The sequence below is a fragment of the Danio aesculapii genome, chromosome 1 (genome assembly GCF_903798145.1).
Source record: "Danio aesculapii chromosome 1, fDanAes4.1, whole genome shotgun sequence".
Lineage (NCBI taxonomy): Eukaryota > Metazoa > Chordata > Actinopteri > Cypriniformes > Danionidae > Danio > Danio aesculapii.
In genome coordinates, this window is record NC_079435.1 from 13,143,802 (window position 1) to 13,164,714 (window position 20,913).

The window sequence follows — 20,913 nt, forward strand, 5'->3', positions numbered from 1 at the left end:
TACTATATCACTAAGGGGTTAAACTCCACTTCACCATACTATCACCTCACCTGCTCTTCAAGAGGTACTTCCAGGACCACCAGCCAAGACACGGCCCATATCCTCAGCTCTTCATCCATCTGCCACCCTGCAGGGGGACGAATGTCCACTTCTACAACCCTTGCTTATTGTGACATCTAAGCTATTGTAACATGTATTAACAAAGGCGCTTCCATTCACAGTTGACAACGCTCTGACGAAGCGACTTTGCATGAATATCAGCTAAAACATTTAATTATGTCTGCTGTACATGTACCATGTCGTGACCATTTAATCTCTAATTCTTTCTTGTTTTCTCATTTTAGAGGTCATGGCTACCAGCTCCAGAAACTACCCTTATTCAACCCATCACACTCTATATCCATTTCCAAATGTATTCACACTCTTCACAAAGATGCATTTCCCCTCATACAGCCCACACACTTTAGGCCATATTCACACCAGCCCCTTTTGCCTCATACAGCCCACACACTTTAGGCCATATTCACACTAGCCCCTTTTTGCCTCATACAGCCCACACACTTCAGGCCATATTCACACTAGCCCCTTTTGCCTCATACAGCCCACACACTTTAGGCCATATTCACACTAGCCCCTTTTGCCTCATACAGCCCACACACTTTAGGCCATATTCACACTAGCCCCTTTTGCCTCATACAGCCCACACACTTGAGGCCATATTCACACTAGCCCCTTTTGCCTCATACAGCCCACACACTTTAGGCCATATTCACACTAGCCCCTTTTGCCTCATACAGCCCACACACTCGAGGCCATATTCACACTAGCCCCTTTTACCTCATACAGCCCACACACTTTAGGCCATATTCACACTAGCCCCTTTTGCCTCATACAGCCCACACACTTTAGGCCATATTCACACTAGCCCCTTTTGCCTCATACAGCCCACACACTTTAGGCCATATTCACACTAGCCCCTTTTGCCTCATACAGCCCACACACTTGAGGCCATATTCACACTAGCCCCTTTTGCCTCATACAGCCCACATACTTTAGGCCATATTCACACTAGCCCCTTTTGCCTCATACAGCCCTCACACTTGAGGCCATATTCACACTAGCCCCTTTTTGCCTCATACAGCCCACACACTTGAGGCCATATTCACACTAGCCCCTTTTTGGTTTTTGAAAAGTCTGAATTAACATAATTTCAATCCCACATTTCATCCCATCATAGCTGATCTAACTAGGCAGGAGGAGGAAGCTCTGCCTTTCTTTATTAATAAGCCCCCATTCACCCATTTCAAACACTATTCGCTTTCTTACACCTCAAGAGAACAATACCACATCACGGAAGCACAGCTGATCTTCTCCAACTGACCTCCACCCTCATGCATTTCTAGCCCTTGTCTCCTCTTTTCTTCCTTTAATTTCCCTCCAAATTCAAACTATCCCATACTTCCATTTACTCTTTCACCACAGCTCTGACCCATTTAGAGGTCACCCAAGTGTCAATTGATGTAGCAGCAATGCTCTAAACAAGTCAGATACACTTACACTTCAAATACCACTATCGTCACACTCCCAACCCCCCATGAATACAGTAATAGATGCTTCTGCAGGAGCACATATTGTCTCCATATTGACCCACCGCACCTCTGCAGCAGCAGAGACGCTCAGCTGAGCTACACCCCCCCCCCTACAGCGCAACTGCAGTGACATTCTAACCGACCCCTTATTCACTCACCTCTACATATCACTAACAACAGTATTTTTCATTCTTACGGGAACATGCATAACCATCCAATGCTGATTACCACTGCATCTCGGCGACTGCAGAGACACTCCACCCAGTTTCATTCACCAATAACACCATGGCACTGTCACTCTAGCTAAGCTCCTCTTTTACCCATCTCTACATATCACTACTGACAGTATTGTTATTCTTTCAGGAACATGCATAACCATACAATACTGACTACCAACGCACCTTTGCAACAGCAGAGATGATTCAAGTAACTTTCGCCCATAGCACTACTGCACTGGCATTCTAGCTGAGCCCCTCTGTTACTTCATCTCTACATATCGTTACTGACAATATTTAGCACTCATAATGCTCCAATGCTGACTACCACTGCACCTCTGCAACAGCAGAGACGCTCCGCCGAGCCTTATTTTTCCCTCTGCCTTCCCCCTGCCTCCTCCCCTCTCCCCCTCCCCATTTATAGTTGACAATTGCCCAGTAACACTATTCCGAATTTAGAGATGATTCATAGCATTCTCCGCCTCTCAGACTCCCACTCACTCTCCAGTCCCCCTTTTCACAGGGCCTCTGCGAGGGGTTAAGGAGATAAGTCAATATAGAAAAGTTTGAGGACAAGTTTAGATAGTCTTAGATTCCTGCAATGTACTAAATTTATCTATTTTATACAAGGTATCATTGTATGGTAAAATTTGACTGTATTAAATCTGTGAATATCAGGATGTTGTGTAGTTACAAAATCAGTAAAATCCTAGTAGATTTGACAGCTTGTTGCTTATTTACCACAGTTACCAAGGCAACACCATTATTTCTGCAGCTCCATAGGGACACGTTGAATCGGCTAGATTTTATAGATCTATATTCCATATGTATGTTTTAGTTTGGATTAATTTCTTTCATTTTAATATTTAGTAAATATATTGTAAGATAAATATCGCCAGTATTTCCGGTTGAAAAGTGGTTATAGGTCTTTAAACGTATTGAAAGAGTCTTAAAGGTATTTATAGGTGTTGAATTACACTTCTGATTCCTGTATATACTCTGTTTCAGAATATGAGCAGCCACCACAGAAGCCCAAAGGGCTTAACAACAACAGATCCAGACCCTGGGAAGGTGGTCATCCAATGCCTTAAAGACATGCATACGTCTTCGCCAAAGGCACCTCAAAGAAGCCCAGATGACTCTCGCCAGCCATCAACCCACAGCTACTCAAGGGCGAGGGCATGACCCAGCCACCTTCCCTCCTCCTTTCCCTTACTTTTAAACTGAGTAACACTCAACCGTCTCCCCCAGTCACATTGTAAATCGAAGGTGCATACAAGTCCCCTCGTCACCCCGCCACCCCCGGCCGTTTCTGCAGGAGTCTTCACAGCCCCCTCCCATTTCCCGACTCCTGCCAGACCCTGCCCCCCCTAAGGCTCTGACTCCTGCAGGAGTGTTACCCCGAGCTTCGACTCCCGCAGGAGTCATCTCACTGTCCCCCCCAGGCCTTAGCAAATTTCTCTTATATGTTTGCATATATATGGGTGTATGCGTTTGCGTATGTATGTATGTATTTGTGCGGGCGTAGATGTGGTATATGCATGCATGTATGTATGTACACACGTATAGAAGTATACGCGTGTATGTGGGTTTATATGTATATACGTATGCGTGCGTGCATGTATGGATTTGTGTGTGTATATATATATATATATATATATATATATATATATATATATATATATATATATATATATATATGTATCTATGTGCGCAAGTACATAGACATATATATATTTTTTACTTATAGCGCTGTCACTCCCCGCTCCATCTCCTCACGGAGTGTTCCTCGAGCACCTAACCCATCCCGTCACCCTCTAACAGGAGTCTTCACCGTCCAAATCCCCTTTTCCCCAGTCTCCTGTCAGAGTCGGCCAGCTTGCCCTGTTCCCCGGGCGCCGACCCCCGCAGGGGTCATGTCACTGCCCCCCCCCAAGGCCACTGAAACTCATTATTTATATATATCTATGGATTCTCGTCCATGGTTATATATTTATATAGAGCGCTGTCACTCCCTGCTCTATCTCCAAGTAGGAGTGTTCCTCGAGCATCGACTCCCTCAGGAGTCTCGCCAAACTTGCCACTCACCCTCTAGCAGAAATCTCCACCACCCAAATCCCAATTCACGATTTCTGCCGGAGACGGCAAATAATAAGAATTGCTGCCCCCAACTCCCGCAGCGCCTATTCCGACTCACAGAAGTCTTCTGAGTGCCCCCTCCAGGCCTTAGATTACCCCATTATATATATATATATATATATTTATATACTCTCATATATACATATATATTTATATATAGAGCTGCCACTTCCCAGCTCTATCTCTGTCAGGAGTGTTCCTCGAGCATATTTTGTATTGATTCTTAATGAGTCAACCCTGGCCACCCCTTTCCGGCCCCCTCCACTAGTCACCTTTCCCCCCCCCCCCCCCCCCCGCTCAGGCTCCAACAGGAGTCTGTTTCACCCTTTGCTCCAACTAGAGCTCCCTAATCTTTTTTCCTTTCCATATCCTCTATATCCAGCAGCCGGATATAGCAAAAACTTTCTAGCTTTTTTGGGGGAAATTCTTCGAAATACACGGCTGCTGTCCCGAGTTGATAGCATTTTTGGGGAACTCTCGAGACCTACCTGATCTCGGATCCCCTGATATGCTTATCGACCGGGCGGGAGCCCTGGGCTCAAAGATCTCCGAGCTCAGGGTTCTCTCCCGGGACAGCATGCCAAACCAGCTTTATACGCCAAGCATATCTAAGTGGGAACTCTTGAAGTGAAGTTTCATAAACCAAATTTCGAGAGGAGCACGTGATATGATTGAGCACGTCTGGCCACTCATCTGTAATCAGTAATAATCCAATCAGAGCGATCCTAGTTTACTATAAATGGATCATTTTCTCCCTAATGTTTTATCTTCATTTGGAAGAATCCCCCCTTCCACCCCTTCTCTCCTCCTTTCCTCCCTTTTCAAAAGGGGGAACTCTCGAGACCTACCTGATCTCGGATCCCCTGATATGCTTATCGACCGGGCGGGAGCCCTGGGCTCAAAGATCTCCGAGCTCAGGGTTCTCTCCCGGGACAGCATGCCAAACCAGCTTTATACGCCAAGCATATCTAAGTGGGAACTCTTGAATGATGGTTTGTTCTGTAGACTATCGAAAAAAAAATAGAGCTTAAAGGGGCTAATAATTTTGACCTTAAAATGGTGTTTAAAAATTAGAAACTGCTTTTATTCTAGCCAAAATAAAACAAATAAGACTTTCTCCAGAAAAAAAGAATATTATCAGACATACTGTGAAAATTTCTTTGCTCTGTTAAACATCATTTGGAAAATATAAAAAATAAATAAACAAAATTTCAAAGGGGGCTAAGAATTCTGACTTATATACAACTGTATATATAGGTTCAAGCCTCAGCAGGCTCAGTTGTCATTTTTTTGTGGAGTTTGCATGTTCTCCCCGTGTTCACGTGGGTTTCCTCCAGGTGCTCCGGTTTCCTCCACAGTCCAAAGACATATGCTATAGGTGAATTGGGTATGCTAAAATTGACCATAGTGTATGACTGTATTAGTGCGTGTGAATGTGTGTATGGATGTTTTCCAGTGGTGGGAAAATATGCTGGATAAGTTGGCAGTTCATTCCACTGTTGCGACATATTAATAAAGAGACTACGTCAAAAAGAAAATGTATGAAAGAATATATATATATATATATATATATATATATATATATATATATATATATATATATATATATATATATATATATATATATATATATATATATAATTTTTGCTACATGTCAGTTAAATTTGACAATCCTAAACAATCCTAAATATGTATGAAGTGTTTTGTAGAATAGCGCCATTTTTCTTTATTTTTTTCACATGTACATGCTGTGGTACTATCAAATATCACAATATAATAATATGGTAGTAATTCATCTGACCTTTATTACCCTCTGATAGCATGGTTTCATCACAATCATTTCAGCAAACTGTTTCCTTTCTCTTATTCTCTTTTTCTCTCGCTGCACATGTCTGTAATAATGAGCCCATCTAAAGTTTCTTTGTAATATTTTGCACATGCTAATGCTGCTGTTTAAGACATCTTGTATTTGAATGCTCTTTTTGTTTCGAGAATTTATGCATGTGTGCGCGTGTGTGTGTGTCTGTCTATAGACCGTCCTCGGCCTCTTTCTGCAGCTGCCTCCATATTCAGTTACTGCAGTGACCCAGTAGAACAGAAAGAATCGTCTTTTCCACTCTTGCCATATTGGATTTACTTCGCCTGTCCAGTTATTATGTTTTTTGGAAACAAACACAAACATCATGATGATAGTACCATAAAAGAATATTGATATATACTGTTAGTAGGGGAAGCCCTAACACATGTCCTGAGTGAAGTACATGATATTATTTGGCTTAATCCCTACCATTTTTGATCTGTTTAAGATCTTGTCTAAATATATATATATATATATATATATATATATATATATATATATATATATATATATATATATATATATATATATATATATATATATATATATATATATATATATATATGATTTGCCATAGTATTCACCAGTGCTCAACAGAAATGACTGTGATTGACCGTGAAGGTCATCAGTTCACCCCACTTCACTGAGTGCAAACACAGATACACGGACACTGGAGCAATTTAAAGCCACAAAGATCAGTCGAGTCATCTGACCTCCACTGCCAATCACAGTCATTTCTGTTGAGCACTGGTGAACAATATGGCAAATCAGCGGCGTTTAAGAACACGCTCAACAGTGCCTTAAATGTTAGCGGGAAATTTACGTTTTTTTAATATCAGTACCAAAGATCAGTATCGTGACACTCTAATATAGCAAAAGAATCAGTTCTTTAACTTGAGTTTGATTAATGGCATCTAAAACGTGTGTTTGGGAAAGAATATGTTAGCTAATTAGTGCCATTTCCCTTAACTTAGCTGAAAATTAGGTCTGATATCTCTTTTTTTTTCACTATCCATTCAGAACGGACCTTCGGGTCACTCGGAAGGTGGTGAAATGATAAATTTGTGTCACTTTCTTTTCGCTGATAAAATATTCAGCCAGGTACACAACGTTCCTGTGTGACTCCAGAGGATACGTCTGGATTTCTTCCAATCGCAGCCTCGGTTACGCTTTTAAAATGGCAAAATCAGTCTATAGCTTTCACAAAGTTGTTGCTGCACAAGGCTCTTCAAAAATGCTAATTTATTGCATAACTGTTGAGTAAATGAACCCTTAGTCTGGTTTGTTTTCAACAGGTTCACCAGCCAAAACGAGCGAGAAATAGATCCAAACACAAGATATATGCTTACCAGCTGAATTAACCTGCAGAGCCTTTTTCAGCAGACTGTCTTCATAACAGCTGACAAACACTAATTTACAGTCAATTTTAATAGTCAACACTCATTTTAAATACACACATTTGCATACAGCATGTGTGTTATGTCCATTCACGTTTGAACAGTGCTTCTTTATCTGCTCCCTTGTGTGATCTGAACACTGTGCAACCATGATCACTGGTTGTCGTGGAAACCTCCTCTTCTCCACAGCTGCTATCGATGACGACAGTAAAACACACACACACACACACACTCATACTCTCTAACACCACTCACAGAAACACACCTTTGGGGGACAGGGAGTGTTTACTTGATACACACCAGCAGCGATGTCCGTCCTTGATCAATATGATCAAGCTAAATTTGGCTCTAGCCTGCAATCTTCTCATCTACGACTTGAAGGAGACACTGTGACATGACCAAAAATACAATTTAGCAGTGTGCGATTGGACTCCGTTTTGTTTGGATCTGCAAAATAGAAGCATATGGAGTCTCAAGGTGCAAAAACATCACCCAGGATGGACAGTGAATTTATTTAACATCAGCAAGTAAAGAACATTGGGTGTCAGAGCCTGCTAAGCAACAACCAGATTGATTAGTGTTTATCCATATGTCAGGGAAAGTCCTCCGTATGGTCAACGTAAACGCCAGCGGTTGCTGACAGATGTAAAATGGAGCTCCAATAGGGAATAGGGAGAAAAAGACAAACAAAAGGTGCTTATGTAATCAGACATATGGCTGACTTCCAATCAAACATACAGTATGTATATATATATATATATATATATATATATATATATATATATATATATATATATATATATATATATATATATATATATATATATATATATATATATATATATATATATATATATATACTAACCATTTGACAGACAGTGTGCGCACATACAGCCTAATATACAGGGCCGGAGTGGGACTCCTTTTCACCTCTGGAGTTTCAAGCCTTAGACCGGCCCACCTCAGTTCACGACTGACTATATTAAAATAATGTCATTTCTAATTCAGTTTCTAATGACACTATCATGTCTTTTTCAAGGAAACAGCTGCTTTAGAACGCCAAATGCTTTTCATAAATTATGAGAACATTAAAGGGTAGCTAAATCTCCAACACTATTCTTCAAAACATCACTATGTCCTTTCCTGCAATATCTGAATATATATTCTGTGCAAAATTCTTTATAGATGTCCAGTCCTTTGTAACGGTGGTGACACAAAAAATAAAAATAAAATATGTACACCTACATAAAAAACCCAAACAGTATTATATGTCTTAACACTAAAATTGAAAAAAATAAAATACTCAGGTGAGGTTTGAACTCGGATCAGTAGTATTGTAACGTAACATGCTGACCTCTGGATCACAATGGCACTGTTGTGTTGGTGTGTGAGGAATAAAAAATAAGTATTGCACTATCATATGCAAGACTCTTATTGATGGCTCAATCTTTTTCTCCCCTTTTTAGATTTCTGATCAAGGTATGTCAGATTTATTAATGTAGTGAATCATCGGATTTTCATTGAGCAGGTGTGATATTCATTCATATTAATTATTCGAATTCTTATATTCACTAAGGTGCCGCTGTTTGGGGTCGAATGATAGTTACGTACGTCATTTTGCTCAGGGGCTGCGAGAAAATAAAAACAGCGGAGCTACGTCAAAATAATGAATAAAAGAGTGAGGCTATGAAAAATGGACCGGCCCACCTGGAATTCTCCTGGTCCTCCCGATTAGCCAATCTGGGCCTCCTAATGTACACAATTGAAGAGAAAATTATTAGCCCTCTTGTGAAATATGTGTTCTTTTTCAAATATTTCCCAAGCCGTGTTTGACAGAGCAAGGAATTTTTCACAGTATTTCAAGTCTTATTTTTTGATTTTGGAGCAGTTTTTACATTTTTAAAACAATTTTTAAAGGTCAATATTATTAACCTTCTTAAGAGTTTTTCTTTTCGATTGGCTAGAATGTTTTGCCCGTTAAACCTAACTTGCCTAGTTAATCTAATTAGTTAAATGCCAGTACAGTCCTTTAACCCACCTACTGCCACTTTTGCCAATTATATTTCAGTTATCCGGGTTGGCTCCGGATGCCCTTCCAGCCGCAACCCATCTCTGGGAAACATCCATACACATTCATACACTATGGACAATTTAGCTTACCTAATTCACCTGTACAGCATGTCTTTGGACTGTAGGGGAAACCGGAGCACCCGGAGGAAACCCACGAGAACGCAGGGAGAACATGCAAACTCCACACAGAAACACCAACTGACCCAGCCTACAGCGCCACTGCGGCGCCCTATATTTTATACATAAAGTTCTAAATTGTAAGGAATAAAATTTATATAACGTAACAACATAACATAACATAACATAACATTACATTACATAACACAACATAACATAACATAACATAACATAACATAACATAACATAACATAACATAACATAACATAACATAACATAACATAACATAACATTACATAACACAACATAACATAACATAACATAACATAACATAACATAACATAACATAACATTAGATAACACAACATAACATAACATAACATTACATTACATTACATTACATTACATAACATAACATAACATAACATAACATAACATAACATAACATAACATAACATAACATAACATAACATAACATAACATAAAGGAACAAATGGTGTCCATTTTTGGAAATTAAGATTTATACATCATCTGAAAGCTGTAAAATAAATAAGCTTTACATTGTTGTTTGTTTTTATATTTGTAACTATTTGAAAATCTATAATATTAGGGTTAAAAAAAATTAAATATTGAGAAAACCATGTTTAAATTTGTCCAAATTCCATTCTTAGCAATGCATATTACTAATAAAAAACAAATATTTTGACATATGTATGGTAGGAAATGTACAAAATAACTTTATGTCACATGATCTTTACATAATAGTCAATTCATTTTTGGCATAGAAGTGAAATTATTCTTGTCACGATCACCAGTGATCCAGGCTTGCAGATCACTGGTAAACATGCACCATCACTGGGACTATAATTCTGTCACATTATGAACTATAAATCCCATAATGCACCACACACACCTGTTTCCCAATCACCCACACACAGCTGGAAACTGATCAAAGACTGATTACACAGACTATATAACACCACTCACGTTCACACACACTTGGCTGAGTCGTGTTTTGCTGTAACATTACGAAGCGTTCTCTGTGTCTAGTCTTTCTGTGTTTCCTGACCCTAGCTCTGTTTTCTTGTTTATGTTATTGCCGCTTGTTTTGCCTGTGACCTCACTACGCTTTTGGATTGCCCTCATGCTACTGTTTGTTCCCGTTGACCATTGCCTGTCTGACGTTTCTAAATAAAAGTGCACTTGGATCCTCACTAGCCAAGATCCTTCAAAGCAATGCATATTACTAATAAAAACAAATATTTTGACATATGTATGGTAGGAAATGTACAAAATTTCTTCATGTTACATGATCTTTACATAAAAGTCTAGTGATTTTTGGGATTAGAAGTGAGATTTTTGGCATAGAAGTGCAATTATTATTGTGACGATCACCAGTGATCCAGGCTTGCAGATCACTGGTAAACATGCACCATCACTGGGACTATAATTCTGTCACATTATGAACTATACATCCCGTAATGCACCACACACACCTGTGTCCGAATCACCCACACACAGTTGGAAACTGATCAAAGACTGATTACACAGACTATATACACCGCTCACAATCCCACACACTTGGCTGAATCTTGTTTTGCTTTAACATTACGAAGCATTCTCTGTGTCTAGTCTTTCAGAGTTTCTTGACCCTAGCCTTGTTTCCTTGTTTATGTTATTGCTGCCTGTTTTGCCTGTGACTTCACTATGCTTCTGGATTGCCCTCATGCTACTGTTTGTACTCATTGACCATTGCCTATCTGACATTTCTTAATAAAAGTGCACGTGGATCCTCACTCCGTTGTCACCCCGACTCCTCTTTGGTTACAGTTATATTGTATTTTAGACTTTTCCCACAAATATATCCATGCAACTTGACTTTTTTAAGGTTTAAAGGTTTTGTTTTGTGGTTCTGTGGTTTGTTTTCCTATGAGATTGTTGTAAAAATACGATGAAATAAGTTCTTTTGTTGTACATGTCAGTTTACAGAAACCAAACCATTTCAAAACAACCATTTAACTAATTATCAGACAACGTTTCACAAATCTGACCTCACATTAAAGGTTGAATTTAACGTAATGCTTAATCTAATTATGAAGTCTAATTATAAAAGCTAAACTGACGTATTCTGGCGCAGGATGAGGAAGCGAATGGATTTTTCTATTAGGCGAGCCTCTCCAAAGTATTTTTATCTCCCTGAGTGCATTATGTAAGAGAATATGCATCTACGAATTAAAGCAGAGAGGGACATGCGCATGCACAAACACAATACGCTTTTAAATATCCAGCCTCAGCGAGCTCCTTTGCGACTGCAGCATTGAAGTGCTATCTGCAAAGGAACAGTCCCACTTTGGGATCAGAATCCTAAAGGTCAGCGTAATAGGCCTTGGCCGTCTTTCAGCGCTCGGGTTCAGCCGCAGTGCTTGTCAAGTCATCCAGAAGTGCTGCTCCAGCATCGGCTGCCTCTCACTTCTAATGAGGATAGTATTTCACGGACACTTTGCCAGTCCAGTCTCCAATTACAAAGTGCTCCCAGTCATTTCAAGTTTCAGAGTTTATGCATTTTTATGGTACATGAAGCAATTAGCATAAATTTGTTTACCCCGAGTGTCGGGTGAGAGGAGTTGAAAAGCATTTGCTCTTTGCGGTGCTGAATGTCCTGTTAAATTCAGCAGATCAAATCTGACACGAGTATAACAACCAGGGTTTGGCAGGTTATGATGATTCATAACTTTGCATGTAAACACTAGCAGAGCTCCTCCTATTTATGTTCAAACATAAAGTTTTTTGGGGGACAACTTAATTGTTTTATGTTTAATCCACTTAAATTAGTAAAAAGAATTATACATACTTAATCAATTTATGTTGGGACAACATGAAGGAATTGTTTGGAACCCAGCATACACTGAAAAAAATTTGTTATGCAAAACTGTTGCAAACAATTTATATGGGTTGAATTTAAACAAACTAATTAAATATAGTAATGTTTAACTTTGTTTAACATCAGCCCAAATAAATTGTTTACAACCCCTTAACTTAAAAACATTTAGTAAATCTAAGGAATCATCTTTGAATATTTTTGTCAGTGTATTTTACAGTGTAAAAGGAGCCTTAAAAGGATAGTTCACCCAAAAATGACATTTCTGTCATCCTTTATTCACTCTTTACTTGTTGACTATCTGCAGTTTTTTTTTATGTGTAACCATTGACTTCTATAGTATTTGCTATTCGCTAAAAAAATATTGCTGCCTTAAATTTTTTGTTGAATCAACTGAACTTTTCTAGTCAGCTCAACATCAATCAAACTGACTAAAAATACGAAGTTAAACATTGTACAACTTGAAAAGTTTAGTTGAAACCTGATTCTCTTATTGAAATTAAAAGCAACAAAAAATGTCTGTTGTCTGGACTTTTTGTCATTACATTTATTACTGTGTATAGAAGTCAGTGGTTACAGATTTTCAGCTTTCTTCAAAATATCTTCTATCGTGTTCAACAGAAGAAACAATCTCATAAAGGTTTGGAACCTCATAAGGATGAGTAAAATAGTGGATTTATTTTAGTTTTTTTCATTTTTATTTTGTAGATAACTAACCAACATAAAATAATACATTAAAATAAAGAGACAAATGATATCAAATGAAATTTGTTATAAAAAGAGCATTTTTCCAACAAAATTAGGCCATATGAAGTCGGCCAAAAATTAGGCCAAAAATCGTTGCAATGTTTCCTGTTGCTATTTTGGGTTTTTCATCTATTGTTTTGTTTTTTCCAGTCTTATCAGGTAAGAATCCAAAGTATTTCAAAATTTCACTTTGTGAGTCGCTCTTTTGAAGAGATTGTAACGATTGTTGTAGCTACAGTACTAAATCATATTGACAGGAACAGAAATGAACTGATTCAGATGTGTGTTTGAAACGTCAGAAAATGTGCAAACTTAAAGGGCTCCACTGACTATTTTTTAAGGTCCATATGCTCTTAATCTCATTGTATTGTATTATTAACAATTTTTTTCTTTACATATATTTTTAGACTACATTTTATGTATATTTTTAGATTATATTCTATGTATAATTGCATTTATTGTAAATTCTTTCTTAAAAACTCTACTTTTTGTATTAATATTATATGTTAGGCACCTAGGGTCTGAGAGTAACATAATTTCGATTCTCTATATGTCCTGTACATGTGTTTGAATTGATAATAAAGCTGACTTTGACTTTGACTATTAAAATTAAATGTACTATTGTTGCACAAACGTGTGAGCATTTAGGTGACTTTTCCACATTAATAATGATGACGATGACGTTAATGACGATACTACCATGTACAAACTACAGTGGCACGGCCAGTATTTTGGAGCCATAGTATCGGAATACTACCATAGTACTGGTAAACTGTGCAACCCTACCAGAAACACTACTTTAAACAACATGTAAAGAGAGCTCCACACTGACTAAAGTGCTGAGTCTTTAAAACGTATTTTTAGTTTGCACTTTTATTTTTTTAAATATTACCATGAATCACAAAACCGGTTATTAGGGAAATTCTAGGAAATGTATGCATAATCAGGAAGTCAAACATATTAGCTTTCCATTGATGTATGGTTTGTTAGGAAATTGATAATACAGTAATCAATGGCAGAGGTAAAATGTGAAAATCTGACATCTGAGGGTGTAAAAAAATCTAAATACTGAGAAAAGTTGTGCAAATTAATTCAAACATTTAAAATTTCATTATGAATGACAGTTACGAATCCATGTATCAGCCACTTTTTTGTCAAATGTAGGTAAATTTATTGGTTTCTATGACAAATCTTTAATCACTAGTTCTGATGCTGACTGTGAAGAAACAGCTGTTCAACTTTATGAATTGACAACCTGTTTGCTAATTTTAGAAGTGTTTAACATTGAAGTCCGCATGAACCAGAAGTTGCTGTAGTCGTTTAATTCAGCATGATGACTTTTATTAAACAATATAATAAAATACTGAGTAGAGGTCAGGGTTTTATTTTTGCACTCCTCCTATCATCTTTCACTTGCAGCAAACTGGCGGTTTGTATGAGCGTGGCTAAGCATATTTTGTCCAATCAGTCAAGCTGACAACATCAGAGAAGGGCTGCCATTCCAGAGTGGAAGCTAATCAGATCATAATTTGATTAAAGATTACCAAAACAAACTGCTTTTTTGTGTGTGGATTCACCTGCACAGATTAATTGTTCACCTTAAAGACTAACAATGTGCGCTAGCAAAATAAACATTATAAATGTTAATTCCATGTGGACTTTAGACATTCATTTTGTCATATAGTGACTAGCCCCACAAGTGGGATCTCTGTGCAGTAAACAATATTACAAATCAGGGTTTGTGCAGTGTTCAGCAAGTTAAATTTAGGACTTTTTAAGACGCTTTTAAGACCATTATGAATAAAATTTTAGACTTAAGGAGTTTTCCAAATGGCCCAATTGGAAATGATTTTTATTTGCCCTATCAAACTTTTTAAAATAATGTAATACATTTAATAATACAACAACAATAATAATAATAATTTAAAAATTAAATATTTGTGTTAATTCTGAGCAAAAAAATGTAAAATATTGTGTCAAAACAAGGTCTAGTTGTATACACTTTTTTTAACAAACTTTCATAAAAATAAAAATAAAATAATTAAAAACTGTTTGAAATGTTTTAAAAGCTATGATAAACTAAACGTATTCACAACAGTCTGTCCGGGTCAGCTTCCTCAGCAGAAAATACATGGAGCACTTTTAAACAAATGTTATTATAAAGAAAATAATTAAACCATAATGTTAAATAGTTAAACATTACATTCTTAAATTAAAAAGCTAAACGTTTTATTGAGTTGATTGTTGGTGATTGGATGGGTGTTGGCCAGATTGGGTAGCTATACCTGAACAAAGGAAAATTAAGACCTGTTTTAAAAATGATTTAAGACCTAAAACACAACATTTCAGTAAATGTAAGACTTTTTAAGGCCTAAAATTCTGTTTTTGAGATTTAAGACTTTTTAAGATCATGCGGAGACCCTGGACATTTAAATTTTGACTGTATCATAAACAATATCACAATAATAATAATAATAATAATAATAATAATAATAATAATAATAATAATAATAATAATAATAGAAATAACTATTGATTTATAAATAACAGTTTGTGCAGCCATCATAGCTATAGCTAAAAGAAAATCCTGTTAAAGTAAGATAAATCAAAGCGAAATGTGTGACAATGTCTTGTTTTGAGTTAAAGTTAATGATTAAGAGACGATTGTGGCAAAGCCTGCAGGAGAAAAATGGAGAGATTTTGGGCCATACTGATATGACAGCATAACTGTTTTTGCAGATTTGTTGGCTGCACTTCCATGACGTGAATTTCTCCTTCCAGCACATCCCAAGAGAGCTCTATTAGATTGAGATCTGGTGGCTGTGGAGACTGTTTGAGTTTAGAAAACTCGCTGTCATGTTCACGAAATCAATTTGAGATGATTTGAGCTTTGAGACTGGTACTAAAGCGGCCCAGAGTGAGCCAAGAAAATGTGCCTCACACTATTAATACAGGACCAAGATGGATCCATGCTTTCATGTTGTTTACACCAAATTCTGAGCCTACCATCCCAATATTAGCAGAAATTGAGACTCATCAAATACACGCAACCTTTTTCCAATCATCTCTAACAAAAAAATTTCAAACATGCACACTGTCAATTCTCAGAGGAGGTTGTTTTTTGTTTCATTGATTTCATTTTGTCATATATTTTAAAAGGACATTGATTTATTTTATAGCCGTGCTAATGAAAGCCGTATGACAATTCCAAGCACAAGGGCTTGTGTGTTTTGGGCACAGGCTCCCAAAAATGTGTGCGCCATGTGTGAGCGAGAGAAAGAGAGCACCAATCAGCCCATCGTTGTGGAGCAAGCGATGATTTCATTTTGATCAAAGTGCTGGGGTTCTGCAATGAAGGCCTGTGGTTTGTTATGATTCCCTTAAAAATTCCAATTGGTAAAAAAGGACGGCAAAAAAAGTAAATATTATTGCTAACGTGATTTTAGTGGATAATGTTTTCCATGTAATCAGAGAAGCAATAGTGCGAATGAGTTTAATTGAATTTATTGAGCTCCTATTTTGTTAATCTGCAGCTGAAACCCTTTACTCTTAAAAAAACTGATCTGTTAATATTTACTGTTTTTTTTTTAACCTTATTTATATTTTTGGACTTTGATCTCAGCCCTGAAATTTTAATCTTAAAAATGTAATTGTCACGATCACCAGCAATTAGCCTGTGCAGATCACTTGAGAGCTACACATCTGCCACTATATGAAATACAATTCCCAGTAGTCTTTGCACTCACACACCAGTTTCTGATTCCCTCTGACACTATATTACACACACACAGCTGGAAGATCATGATGGACTGATTACTAAGACTATAAAAAGACACCTCATTCAAACACACTCTTTGCTGAGTCTTGTAAACTGTAAGTGACCATAACGAAGCATTTTCCTTTTCTCGTTTGCTTTGTTTTACTGTTTAGATTGTCTTGCTGCCTGTGCTGGCCATTTGTCTGTACTTTGACTATGCTTTTGGAATATCTGCATGCTCCTGTCTGTCCCTGTTTTGACCTTTTGCCTGCCTGACGATTCTCTTAATAAACTGCATTTGAATCCTTAATTCTGTTGTATCCCGACTCCATTACTGTAATTAGGACAGCCTTTACTTTTTTAGTGGATAATGTTATCCGTACAATCAGAGTTTAGTTGAATTTATGACATTATTTTGTTATTTGCAGCTAAAACTATTTACACTTAGTTGCGATTCATTGGTATTTTCTCTTTATCTATGTTTTTGGGCTTTGAATTTATTTTGAAATTTTAATTTAAAAGATTTTTTACTTTTTATTGTTTTTCTTGGTATTTTTGTTTAACTATTTTTATTTGTATTTTTTAAGCAGACATTAATTTGTAAATACTCCTTTTTAAAAAATACAAACATAAAATTTAGACATTAAAAAAAGAGAAAATGAAAAAACAACCAACAGTGATAAAAATTATAATTAAACAAAAATAAAACATACTTTCCCCCAACCACCCACCTGTGCTGTCCAATGGTAAAAGAAGGTACTAAAGGCATAGTAAATATACTAATCACAAGTTGGTGGAAAGGAAATTAAAGGGGACCAATTTTTTTCAAATAATAAAATCTTATCTATTAGGGTGTACCTGATTTTTTCAGACCTTCTTGGTTTTTTGAAACTTTTGTTTCTGTTTACCAGCGATGTCAAAATGACATCAAAAAACACATCAAAATTGCTAACTGATTTTTGTCAATTGAATTAATTGATGTCAAAAAGACATCAAATAGACATCTAAAATTGCCAACATCTAAAACATGCCAACATTCAATTGCAGGACTGTCAAAAACACATCAAAAGTCAATTACACTCCTGTCCAAATACACTTAAAAATATATTTTTACAGGACAGTCCTGTAATCGATTATGACATGTTTTTTGTCACCAATGTTAGATGTCAATTTGATGTAATTTTGACATCCAGATACAGTTTATTACATGCATTGTAGGGATACAAAATCCAGTGTACTTTTCTAATTTGGAGCTCTCAGATGAATATAACTTTTCTTATAATACTTTTTGTGTTGTTATTTTGGTCATCAAAAGAGCATCAATGTGTGGATGTCAAATAAACATCAAGGTTTTGACATCAAATCAAAATATATTTTTCATATGTTTTCAAGTTGTCATGCAAGTAATGGTACAAAACTGGCTAATAAGCTGCAAGTACACATTTTACTACTGTAAAAATGTATTTTTATACTAATTTCTTACACATATATAGCTTCAAATACTAAAATGTCAGTAAACAAATAGTTAAACAGCAGTTTAATTTTCAACATTAAAAGTTGTCAAAGCAGAGATCAAGAAAAACACCCATAAATGACAAGCGAAACTGGTAAACAATAGCTATTATATTACAGTATAGTTCTTTATTCATTAACTGATTTATGTCATGTAATGCAAATAACAATTCTGCTGCTACAGGGATGTCAAACCTGAAGTGTTAAGAATGAACCTTCACTTGAACTTTACTACAACATTTCCTCAACCAGTATTATTTCTGATAAAGTATAGGAAGTAGAAATCTGGGTTAGGAGTACCTGTTCCCAGATCAGCGGAGTAAGTATAAATAGCTTGACCTGAGATGCCATTAACAGAAGTGAATCTCAGGGGTCACAGAAAACAATAATTCCAGAAAGCCAGAGAGGAGAGGGAAATGCTGTGTCTTTAACAAAAGCTAATGGAGTCGTTCTGCTTAGAGAGTGGTGGATTTGATATATGGACTTTGTTTGGCAAAACAAAGAGCTCTATCTCAAACACATGACAAAAAACATGACATTTTACACTAAGCATGCTTCTTTCGGTACTGCTTTGTGGCTGTTTGCTCACCAATATTCCACATTTATCAGTTCCTCTTTTCTTTAAATTGAAACCTGGGCGTCCTCTTGAGATATGTTTTTTAGACATAATCCTGCACTGTAAAACCCAATAAGTTAAGGCAACTCAAACCATTTGAGAAGACCGATTGCAACAAACCATTTAATTTTAAAAACGAATCCAAGCGAGTACTAATACGAGTACAGATGAGCAATAATATAGCTACTGGTATATTTAATAAAATAATAAGAAGAATTCATTCATTGAAATGAATATAAATACCAAATAAAGCCACAAACAACAAAACAAATGTAACTGAAAATGTCATAAAAGTAGTAAAATAATTAATAACAGAAAAAGAGATATTTGTCAGTCCATGAATTTATATTTTAAGTTATGGAATCGGTTTGAGCTTGCATATCTTTTATAGAGAGATTTCGGATTGTCTTATACAGTGCTGAACATATATGAGTTCACCCCTCACAAATCTCTCATTTAGATTAATATATTTTATCAGAAGCTTTACAGTATTACATTTGTGCATATACATTAGATTAGTCAGTACTGAAGCCAAATCTGGAGCTAATCTAACAAAATAACTTAGATAATGGTCCAAAATTGGTACACCCAAATTGATATGTTAGGGAAAAAGATTAAATAAAATATATAAAAAAGAGAAAATTTAAGAGAAACAAAAATGTATTCAATTTAGTAGTTTGTATTTAGTAGTTTTAGTTATATATCTTTATATTTCTAAAGATGTTCTGTGACTAAACTTTTATTTTAATAAATATATCCGTTTAATAAATCTGTTTTGTTCAAATTTACCAAAATATATGACCTATATTCACTGAGAAAATTCAATCAACTGAGATATTCGGTTTCAAAATGGGGTGTACTCATTAATGTTAAGCACTCTGTGTGATCTGAGACTGTAGTGGAGGGGCGTGACACTCACTCAAGCGCCCTTAGACTCCGCCCACTATGCAAATGAGTCAGTGTGGCGCTTGTGTCCTCGCGCTCACTCAATGAGCACCGAGGCAGGAGGAGTGTCCGACTGTTTACATCTCGTTTCGGGGGGCCGACAGATATTCTCCTCCAGCATGGTGTCGGTGTGGAATTATCGCTCTCTGGACCTTTGAGAAATAAACGCGGCGAGCGCTAAACGGTGACCCGGCTTTGAGCCATGGGAGGCCAGATAACCCGAAACGCCTTGTACGGTGAGCAACTGATCAACCGCTGAGTGATGTTTCTTCTGTTTGCCTGCTGATGATTGTGAAGAATAGATAGGTTTGATGGAAAACGTCTTTGTGTGAGAGTCACGTAGGTGGTGGTATGCTTAAAACGTAAAGCACATTCAACCGTAGACAAGTCATCAGTTTTAATGTTGACATTATTTGTTAGGTTTCTGGAGATTTACGCTCTGAATATGCGAGCGCGTCTCCGCGTCCGGGGGCTAGTGCCTGTGAACGCGCGTTCTACATCAGACGTGTTTCCCCCACAGCAGCTTGAACGCGTGAGAAAGGGAAGGGAATTTGTGGGGATTCCCTCTGTTCTTGGGGAAAGGCAGGAATTACTTCGGGTTTTCCAGTGTGTTACGTTTTATTATGGAAAAGTCCGTGGAGCAGCAGCTGGCTCATAAGCGATGCCAATAAATCAATTGATTAGGTCTTACATAAAATGCATGGTTGTTGGGTACACAATAGACACGTCCTGAAATTCGTGTTTTAGCTGTTACAGTATTGCCAGGTGTTGGCAGACAGGTCTAAGATGCATTCCTTGCTAAACTTGAAACTAGAATCTGGGTTAATAAATAAATGCTGGGTTGCTTAACTTAATGTTGAGTTAATAAAATGTAATTTCAATTTGATAAAAAAAATCATGTTGAGATTGTCCGTACTTGACTCAAGGTTGGGGTTAAAACAACCGGATATATATATGACAATATGTGTGTATGTGTTTGAAGAGTTCCTATTATATTGGAAATATCCTATATATTTTATTTTTCTGTGATAAATATTGTGGTATGAATACAAGATAGTTTGAAAAGCTCTGTT

At 36.8% G+C, this 20,913-nt stretch overlaps 1 protein-coding gene across 2 annotated transcripts in view; it reads left to right on the top strand.

The window, feature by feature from the left end:
• Nucleotides 1–20,913, top strand: part of neurl1aa (neuralized E3 ubiquitin protein ligase 1Aa) — a 133,971-nt gene that overhangs the window by 41,072 nt on the left and 71,986 nt on the right. Inside the window, exon 1 of one of the 2 annotated variants that reach the window (XM_056456601.1) lies at nucleotides 19,869–20,076. The exons of the other annotated variant lie outside the window; for it this stretch is intronic. Within the exon in view, the coding sequence (XP_056312576.1) occupies nucleotides 20,043–20,076 (34 nt within the window). The 5' untranslated portion in view covers nucleotides 19,869–20,042. Of the gene's footprint in view, nucleotides 1–19,868; nucleotides 20,077–20,913 lie in introns of those variants that run through there. 2 annotated transcript variants of the gene reach the window in all.